This window comes from Microtus pennsylvanicus, chromosome 5, assembly GCF_037038515.1.
Source record: "Microtus pennsylvanicus isolate mMicPen1 chromosome 5, mMicPen1.hap1, whole genome shotgun sequence".
Lineage (NCBI taxonomy): Eukaryota > Metazoa > Chordata > Mammalia > Rodentia > Cricetidae > Microtus > Microtus pennsylvanicus.
Window position 1 is genome coordinate 44,322,898 of NC_134583.1, and position 10,864 is coordinate 44,333,761.

The 10,864-nt window shown below is 35.5% G+C and overlaps 1 protein-coding gene across 1 annotated transcript; it reads left to right on the forward strand.

Annotated features, from left to right (window-relative positions):
* The first annotated feature begins 333 nt into the window (after nt 1–333).
* On the forward strand, nt 334–1,273 carry LOC142850790 (olfactory receptor 52J3-like). The gene is given in 2 exon segments (XM_075974698.1): nt 334–948; nt 950–1,273. Coding segments are annotated over 2 exon segments (939 nt in total).
* Nucleotides 1,274–10,864: the final 9,591 nt, after the last annotated feature.

The window sequence follows — 10,864 nt, forward strand, 5'->3', positions numbered from 1 at the left end:
TTCTGCAAGAGGCTATATTTCTTTGGAAAAGAGAGTTCAACTCTGTTGTTAACAATTGCACTAGCCCCTCAACCCCCCTGAGCATCTTTTCATTATTTTGTATTCTTTCTTTCTCTCTCTGTTTCTGAGTGTCTCTTTTTCTCTTTGTCTGTCTCCCCCCTGTGTGTGTGTGTGTGTACGTGTGTGTGTGGTATGTGTGTGGTGTGTGTCTGTGTGTGTGTGTGTACGTGTGTGTGTGGTATGTGTGTGGTGTGTGTCTGTGTGTGTGTGTGTGTGTGTTTCCCCATTTTTCCCAACAGGAGGAAGAGTTTCACTTCTTCTGACCAGTACAGAATGACAATCCACAACAGGACGTTTCCTCACCCAACCACATTTTTCCTCATTGGGATCCCAGGTCTGGAGGCAATCAATGCCTGGATCTCTCTGCCTTTCTGCTGTATTTATCTTGTGGCCCTTATGGGAAACACCACAATTCTGGTTGTCATCAAGACAGAGCATTCTCTCTGAGATCCCATGTTCTACTTCCTGGCCACCCTTTCTTCAGTCGATCTGGCCCTTTCTACAGCCTCTGTGCCCCGTATGCTTGGTATATTCTGGTTTGATGCTCATGAGATAAATTTTGGTGGCTGTGTGGCTCAAATGTTTTTTATCCATGCTTTCACTGGCATGGAGGCTGAGGTTCTCATGGCCATGGCTTTTGACCACTTTTTAGCCATCTGTGCTCCACTACACTACACAACCATCTTAACAACTCGAGTGCTGATGGGCATCAGTATCTGCGTTGTAATCTGTCCAGCCTTGATTATATGTCCAATGATCTATCTCATTTATCGCCTACCATTTTGTCAAGCTCATATAATAGCACATTCCTACTGTGAACACATGGGCATTGCAAAGTTGTCTTGTGGAAACATCCATGTCAATGCCGTGTATGGCCTTTTTGTGGTCTCTCTCTCTCTTTCTTTTGAACCTGGTCCTTATTGGCATCTCATATGGGTACATTCTCCGCACTGTGTTCCGACTCCCATCTCAGGATGCAAGGTTAAAAGCCCTTAGCACATGTAGTTCCCATGTTGCTGTTCTCTGTGTTTTTTATGTCCCATCAGTCTTCTCTTTCCTCACTCACCGATTCGGACAAAACATACCACACTACCTTCACATTCTTTTTGCAATCCTCTACTTGGTCATTCCTCCCTCGCTTAACCCCATCATTTATGGTGTGAGGACAAAGCAGATAAGAGATCGAGTTCTCAAAGTGTTTACTGAAAGGTAAAAGTCTCTCATATCCTTCAATCCACCTAGGAAGACAGATGTTCTTGTTTTAGTGGATAGTTCCTATGTCTTGCTGTGAGCTACTAATTTGCAAAACTAATTGGTTTGTCTCAGCCTGCGGATTAATAACACAGTTCTGTAGAAACTTCGCCGTATCTTCTAGTCGACAGACTGTTAGACTAGTCTGGACAGGCTACTCTGGGACAAGATCACATGGAAATTCCTTGTATGGACTCATGAAGAACTCAAGCTTCCTTTCCTATTTTCTTCCATTCAGACATTCTTGCAGTTGTTTGTTGAACTTACATTAATATTATATCCATTGTGTATCTTGAAACACTCTAACTTTGAAAGATAAACTAAGAGCAAAATTAATTCAAATTATTTGACGCTGTAAACAATGTGCTCATGTAGTCCCCTCCGAAGTCACAATCCTGTGTTTAAAACAATTATTGGTAAATTGGTAGCTTGAACTTGAATAGTCTGCCAAATACATGGGACTCAGTGGAGTAACAGCTAAAGTAAATTCTTACTTTCAAGAACATTTTCCCCAAAGCCACTAGCAATGTATCATTGACTATCCTTGCTATTGTCTCCATAGCCTAAGCATAACATGATCCAGTTACATGGAGTCTTCATACCTGTGTGACATGTGTTTGTAATTGCCTAGCACTGTAGCTATTCTTGCCTTTTCAATTATATTTTGATCTTACAATGCACTTTTTCAATATCCAAGGTGCCTTTACATGAATCTGTGATATATCTCTCATTCTCTTTAGGAATAAAAGGGAGAAACTGCATTGTGAGTTGGGAATAACCACTTTTTACACGAGGCTAAAGAGGGAATTCAAATGATTTTCTAAAAACAAACTCAAAGCCTAGGAATAAAATTTATGGTCAAACAAGTCAATTTACATTTTCACACATGTGTGTACTTGATACTAAATAAGCAAGTAAAGTGAAACAATGAGGGGCAGCTGCTGCTGTGAGCAAGAGTGAATAGCCTTACACTCACTCATTTGAAACACTTAACACACAAAGTTAGTTGCCAACTATACACCAACAACAACCACTTAAAACATAAAATCATTTGCCAATTATAGATCACCAGCAACCACACCATGAAAGAAATTAGGGAAATTTTCCAATTCCTATCAGTCTAAAAAAATAAATCTTGGAATAAATTTAACAAAGGATGTGAAAGACTTGTATAATAGGTTAATTGTTTGTATGTTTACAATTTTAATTCAGTTTAAATATTCATCTATTTATTTTTATTTTAATTAGAAAATATATTATTAATCTCTGCAGTTTTTAATGTAAGTATAATTTATTCTGATTTTCTTTCTTAAGTAGAATTATAATGTGTCAGGGATGCCACCAGTCATAGCATGTTTCTACTGTGTTATTTTATTTTTGAGTCAGTATTTTTTTTTGTTTGTTTGTTTTTCGAGACAGGGTTTCTCTGTGGTTTTGGAGCCTGTCCTGGAACTAGCTCTTGTAGACCAGGCTGGTCTCGAACTCACAGAGATCCGCCTGCCTCTGCCTCCCGAATGCTGGGATTAAAGGCGTGCGCCACCACCGCCCGGCTCTGAGTCAGTATTTTTAAAAATTTCATATTTTTCATAATTTCATTTCATCATAAACTTTGACATATGTAGCTACTGTGTCCTTATTAACCTACCTCCTTAATTGATTCTTGGAAACTATAAAATTTGTATCTTTTTCTGTTGGATATTATTAAAAGTTTCAGACTTTGTTTTTAATTTTATGTTAAAACCAATTTGTGATTATGTGAAACAAAACAAAAATATGTGTTCCTTTTGGTTTTGCTTTCATTTGTCTTTTAAAAAAATGCTGTGTATCTATTTACTTCATGTTATACTCTGGAATGATTTTTTTTCTTGAGACTTTTTTTAACAAATTGTTTTTTACAAAAAAAAGTCATACATATCTCCTTTCTCTGGGATTCACAAGTTTACATTGGATACACCATGTATTCTCCATCTTCGCACTGTGGCTGACTACAGTTTCCCTTGGACTTGTTAGTTTTTACTTTGTCTTTATGTTTACATTTGCTCATTTGCATTTGAATCAAAGAAAAGAAATTCATAGAATTTTGATCATTCTATTATGTTACTTTCTTTCCTGTTTGTATTTCTAATTAACTAATGCTGTTAAGGAAATTCATTTATATGAATGCAAATTCAGTTCTTCAAACACATTTTACTGTTGCTTTTTAGATGACATGCTTATTTTTAATGTTGTAATATTTACTGATATATTTATTATATGTACATATATATTTTGACTAATTGTTAATTTTATTTATAATATTGTTTGTGTGTATGTATGTGGGTACCGAGGCAGACATGCAGAGGTTATAGGACAACTTTCTATTGTGTTTCCTTTGTTGACCTTTCCGTAGCTTTCAGTGACTGAGCTCAGATCATCCTCTTTCCTACCCCTACACACACACACATGCACACACAGAGATATGTATATATATGCAAGGTATTATTGTTCAATACATGCATGTATTCATGTTCAGTATTCAGTAAGTTCTTACTGTCTGACAATCTATTTGCTATTTCTAAGAACTTTTTATGGTTTCTTTATATACTTATTATCTCTTATCCTTCTATACATTCCTGGCAACAATGAAAAATAAAATTTGAATTTTTTAGTTCATGCATTTTCCTTTCTTTCTTTAAGAATTGCATGTTTTATTTTTATCCTTTTATTTTTCCTCAATATAAATATTTTCAAACAGTAAAAAATTTATTTTGTAAATACTCATGACTATGTTTCTGTGTGTCTCGCAAACACACACACACACAATTTAAGGATTATAATGTACATATTTAAAATATTGAAAGGTATCTTACGTTTCTGCCCTTTTGATCATACTGCTAACATTTTAGAGTTGCAAGTGATCTTTGAAAGTGATGACTTACTGAGAGATTTCTCTTTGCCTTTATGATTCCCTTTTAGCATCCTGACTACTTAGCTCTGTAGCATCTTGTGACTTCCACTGATCTCATGTACTTTTTTCTGTGTGTTTAATGATATTAGGAATAATAAAATAAAGTAAAATAAATTATACTTATTTGGCAAATTTATTTACTCTGCAGAGAAATTTCAAAATTGAGGCTAATGAAATACGTATACGGTTTTATTATATTTGTAGTTGGAGGGGAAGTAACACCATTACCAATAGTAGCTATCTGCTATATTTTTATCTTATTTTCATTACTAACAGAGAAATCAATGAACCAGAATGATATGTCTCAATGTAATAAAAAATTTTGTAAGTTTATTTTTATTGGGGTAATACTAAAAACTGAGTCATGATGCTGGCATCATGGTAAACCATCTAATTTTTAATGTTGGACTTAAGATAATTGGTGGTGTGATGCAATTTATCAATAAGATAAACTCAACTTTAACATTGTCACTGATATGAGTATTATGGGTGTGTAGATAGTCCATCATCTTTTATGATTCCAGGCTAAAGATATCAGAACAAATTTAATGTTCTCTATTAGAAAAATTTATTTAAAAATTTATAAGGCTAAACAATTTCCCTATTGGAAACAAGATAGTTTTAGCCTTATGTGTCTGGTCCCATAATAGGTCACAGTTTATTACTGTCCAGTAATGGTTAATGGGATATATTTATTGAGATCAGACTAATACTGTTTGGGCCTTTTTTATTTGCATTATCACTGGGCACTTCTAAAGACTTTGTTTTGAGTGTTGTTTTTGATTAAAGTACCAAACATCTCTCCTCTAAGCAAATAGAATTTAGACAAATGCGCCAGCAGAATTTGCTGGTGTTAGAATCTGGGTCTTTCTCTTGGGTATACCAGTAGAAAGAAAAAGAAATGAGTGATCTAATAGGAAAAGAAATGAGAATCTTTGATCCTAGAGATAGAATGGAGGTTTGACGATAAGAATATACTGGTGTAAGGTGTGTACACTTGAGCAGCAGGTGTTCATTTTATTTTACATAGTCTTACACAGCATCCTTGTGGAAGCCCTCCGCTGTTTGACACCTTTCATGGTGATCCTCTGTATTGCCAATCTTCACTGATGTGGAAGCTCCCTAATTATTCATCTTTCAGGGTTCATTCTCATTATGTAACCTAGTATTTGTGATATTCCAATATATTGCAAATTTTACTATTGGACAAATAGCTAAATAAACACTGCATTTCACACAGAAGTAGAACAATATTGGAACTTACTTTAAATCGTTTAAATTGTTTGCTCTCCACAAACTGATGACAAGGCCCTATTGCTAAAGACAGCATCCATACAAATCACTGAACACAGAAGAGTGGAGCTCGTGACTACTCAGAGCCTTTATCCTACAGATTAGTTTTCTCTCTCTCTCTCTCTTTTTTTTTTTTTTTTTTTGGTTTTTTCGAGACAAGGTTTCTCTGTGGCTTTGGAGCCTGTCCTGGAACTAGCTCTGTAGACCAGGCTGGTCTCGAACTCACAGAGATCCCCCTGCCTCTGCCTCCCGAGTGCTGGGATTAAAGGCGTGCGCCACCAACGCCCTGGAAGATAATCTGCATACTACCAAAGGAGAAGGGGAAACACCAACCCAGCTATAAACACTTGTATCTACAATGATGATGTTTGCAAGATGTGCTAGGGCAATCGTGGCATAACATCTATGGGAGTAACCAACCATTATCTGATTGGACTTAAGGCCCACCCCATGAGACCAAATCGATCCTTGACGCTGTTTGGGTGGCTGAGAAACAGACTAGATTGACTAGGGCCATAGGGGAAAAACAAACACTACTGTTCTGCTAAAGGAATGCAGAAATATAGTGATCCCTAATGACATTCTACTACACTCATAGATTAGTGCTTTTCTCAGCCATCATCAGAAGAACTCCCTTCTGCAGTAGATGGAAACAGAAACAGAAACCCACAGACAGACAATGCTAGAAAAGTTGAGAGACTTTGGAGCACTCTGTCATAAATGGGAAGTTTCCATCAAATCCCTTACTTCAGGTTTTTCATGAAACTTTGAAGAAGAGGAAGAAAGAAGATTGTAAAGGACAGAGGGATATAGTACTGCAAGTAAACAAGGCCTTCTAAACATAGCAAGACCAACGTACATATAAACTCACAGAGACGTGACCTGAGGGGCCTGAGCCAGATGGGGCTCCAGTACTGACAGAGAAGTGGACACAAATCACCATTCCTAACAAAAAGCTAAATCCAACAGCTAACCACTCAAAAATGAAAAATTAGTTTTCTCCAACAGAGACTCACTAAAAATATAAGCTAAGAGCAGGCCACCTTCCTAGCAGTAGGTGGTCAACATAAAAAGAACTGATGACATTTTTGGAGTTTCTTTGTCTGGGAATGTTTAGTCAGGAAGTTTATTTATCTATTTTTAGTTTTTTATTTTTAAGCTAAGTATTATTATTACTATTACTTTACCTTAGAGGTCTTTGTTGTATATTTATGGCTTCCAGTTTTGTGTTTTCATGGGATTCATCTGTGTACTAACATATGTGTCTCTGTGTCTACATGTATTTCTTTGCTTGTTCTTTTTCTCTTTTTCTTCTGTTTGTTTTGTTCTATCCAAATTTTTTTGCTTTTGTTTTATCTATTATTCTTATTATTTAGATGCCTATTTGATTTTTTTTCCTAATGAAAAACGACAAGGATGAGGATTCTAAACGAAGGAGAGTCAGAAAGGTGCCGGAGGAGTTGGGAGAGGAAACTGTAATCAGAGTATATTGTACGAAAAAATCGTTTTCAATAAAAGAAAATTTCAAAAGGAATAGAAAAGTCTCTTATCAAGTCAGTAATAAAAAGGCATTTGGGTCTTCCACATTAAAAAGATGGAAGCAAAAATATACATGTTGATTTAAAGATAAAATATCAAGCAAGGTACCTAACTATTTATCAAGAAGGAAGAGATAAAAAATAACAAATGGAAATTAACTGTGGAACAAGACTTGATCACATATTCCTGCAAATTCAGTGCTGTGCAGACTGATAAAGACAGATTCTTGATATCATGGTTAACCTTGGTTGCATAATTATTTCCAGTCCACTTTGTGCTACAACTCAGTACCTTTTTTTTTTCTTCAGAAAACAGGAGAAAATAAAACTAAAATGCTAAAACAACACAAAAAAAAGGAATAAAGGTAACATCTATGGGTTATAAATGCTTTTAGAAGCTTCAGTAGGAAGGTGTCTACTCACTCACATCCAAAATTGATTTAGCAACAACTACTTTGTTGCCTTAGTGTTTACTTGAAAATGATATTGTATTTGTATAATTCAGAAACATAACCAATAAAGAACCATAATTACATTTATTTAGCTAAAATATGTTTCATCCATAAAGCAAATTCTCACAAATAAAGGTATTCTTCAGAAATTTAAGTCTAAGAATGCTCAGGAACTCTTTCCACATTTAAATAAACTTAGAGATATTTTTGTCTCATTCATATTTTATTAATCAAGATCACTGACTCTGTTCATTGTGGCAGCCACTGGTGAAAACTGAACCCCAATCTTAAGGTTCATGAAGAAGAAACTTTCCCTAGTTTTCCTCTCGCAGTCAAATATGTTAAATACATGCTTGAAAACTTGATCAATATCTGTTAAATGGAATATCAAAGTTAGTTGAAAGCATATGATGAAGTACATAGAAATTTTATCACATTTTAAGATTTAAGGTTTGTGTGAGATTGACTGATTGACTTCATTGAACTCCTTTTAGGTATCATGGATGCAGTTTTAAAGAGTGGACTTTAAGGAGAATAGGTTACTTATCTATTTTTTATTATTAAAAAGTTATTGTCCTGGAACTAGCTCTTGTAGACCAGGCTGGTCTCGAACTCACAGAGATACGCCTGCCTCTGCCTCCCGAGTGCTGGGATTAAAGGCGTACACCACCACCAAAACCACAGAGAAACCCTGTCTCGAAAAACCAAAAAAAAAAAAAGTTGTTGTCTCACCAACAAAGGAAATTTCTATCAGTATATATGGCATCTTGAACATAAAATTCATTGGAAAGCTATTCAAACCTGTCACAACGGTGGCTCTTCTGAATTTGCTGTGACACTGAAATCGTGCTTTAATGCTTCTGTTCTAGTCATGGAACAGCTCCATGTCTAAGTATTCTAACTGTATTTCGAATGACACTAAAAGGTGCATCCCATTTCTATATGTTGACAAATGTGTGTTGAATTGGTTGACTATTTGGTAAATTCACTAGGGTAACATTTGGATTAGCAGTTTACCATCAAGCTACTCTATTCCCATTCAATTTCTCTAAGTGACATCAGCATCCTCTTTTCAGCTGTGAATGAATTACAGGCTTCACTTGCCTCTGGGTTTACCTTGTGTATAGGATGTGAGCTGATTGTCAGATTAATCTTTCTTATTGTGTTTATTCCACCATCAAGTCTAGGTCTTTCCCTTTGTTCTTGTACTACAGACAACTCCCATTTATATATAATACATGTTTTGACCTGTAAGATGCAGAAGGTTGCAGATTTAAAACATAGACTCTCTGAACATGGCGAACAATGAGAGCTGATGAGACGCCAAGGACAATGGCAAGGGGTTTAGATCCTACGTAATGTGCTGGCTTTGTGGGAGCCTACCCAGTTTGGATGTTCACCTTCCTAGATATGGACGGAGGGGGAGGACCTAGGACTTACCACAGGACAGGGAACCCTGACTGCTCTTTGGACTGGAGAGGGAGGGGGAAAGGAGTGGGGGGAGGGGGAGAAGGGTGTGAGGAGGGGGAGGGAAATGGGAGGCTGGGAGGAGGTGGAAACTTTTTTTTTCTCATTTTCTCAATAAAAAAAAGAAAAGAAAAAAAAACATAGGCATCAGAACATGACTCCAAAGTAGCTGTGTCTTCTTTTTTTTAATTAATTAATTTTTTTATTGAAAATTTCTACCTCCTTCCCTCCTCCCATTTCCTTCCTCTCCCTTTACTCTCCCTCCCCTCCCTCTCCAGTCCAAGGAGCAGTCATGAGGGTTCCCTGCCCTGTGGGAAGTCCAAGGTCCTCCCTGCTCCCCCCAGGTCCAGGAAGGTGAGCATCCAAACAGACTAGGCTCCCACAAAGCCCGTTCATGCAGTTAGCTGTGTCTTCTTTAGAGAAACATTTGCACACTCATGCTATATGTGAGTTATCCGTATCTATCTTCCACCATTTGACATATTGCTGGTAAGAGTCACCCCGAGAAACAATTGAATACCAAAGTCAAACACAAGTTTTAACAGCAGTTAGACAGCACAGATAATTACAATTACTGACAGATTAATGACAACTTGGACAGCAACAAATGATTTCAAAGCAATAATATAGTCCTGAGGTGTATGGTGATGGCTTCAAAAGCGAAGGGATAGCTGTTATAATAGAATTGTTTCACTATAAAAACATTATTTGGAATGAATAGTAATTAATGCTTTTAAGAGAACAGATAACAGAATAGTTAGCATTTACATACTCTCAGTAAGTAAGTTGAAGTATGTGCTTGAGAGGTAGGGCAATTTACTCAAGAAGATTGTGATAAACTAAAGAAAATTTTAGTGTGTTGCCAATGGTAAATATCAATCTGTGAAACCTCCTCTCACTCTCGATCGCTTGTACTTGGCCTCCCTTTTCTATACATTAGATGCTGTCTTTTTTGTTTGTTTGCTTGTTTGAATAAAAAATATTTTGATAAAGTTTTTGCCTTGGAATCACATCTGTTTCAAAGTAAAGGCTGTTACTTCATCTATATTCCTTAACTAAAGAGACTGCTATCACGTTAAAAAATATATCTTGAATATCATTAAGTCATATCAATATGACTAAATATTTGGTTGTTGTGAATATTCTTAATATTATTATGAATGATTTTTAGAAAGTTAGATATTAATAAAACCTCAGAAAATATAATATATTTTATTAAAAATATCTAAATGCTACCAATATTGTCTAAATTTCAATTAAAACTACATTTTATTATCTTTTAAAAATTAGGAAACTTTCCATGACGAATGACTGATAGGCCATGTTTTGTCATTATACCTTAAGAATGGATGACAAATGAGATCCTCTCAAAAAAGAAGTGACAGAATAATACTGTAGTAATGAGAAATAATTACAACAGGCCATGAAGAACTATGTAATGTTGTCAACATGGCTAATGAAAAGTGTGTTCAAAGTAAGATGTCCTCATAGCTTTCTATTTTTCTATAATCTCCAATTTCCGCACAAAACCAGAATTATATTTTTATAGTAAAGATACAGTCAGTATGTTAATGGAACATTTAAATATTGTGTATTGCAAATTAGAGTAATTAAATTCAAATAATTATTTATAGGATAATGATTAGGGTATCATCATAGAGTAATTCTTCCTTGTTTGGGAAACAGGTTTGAAGTCCACAGAAAAAATACAATTATACCTATTTTTAGCAAACAATTAAGTCTTTCTAAGTTACTTTCCACTGAGAACCCTTAGTAATTTTATAAAAATATTTAAAAATGAAGAAAACAAGCTCATGTCCAAAATTAGGTAAAAGAATATTTTTAGATTTCACTCT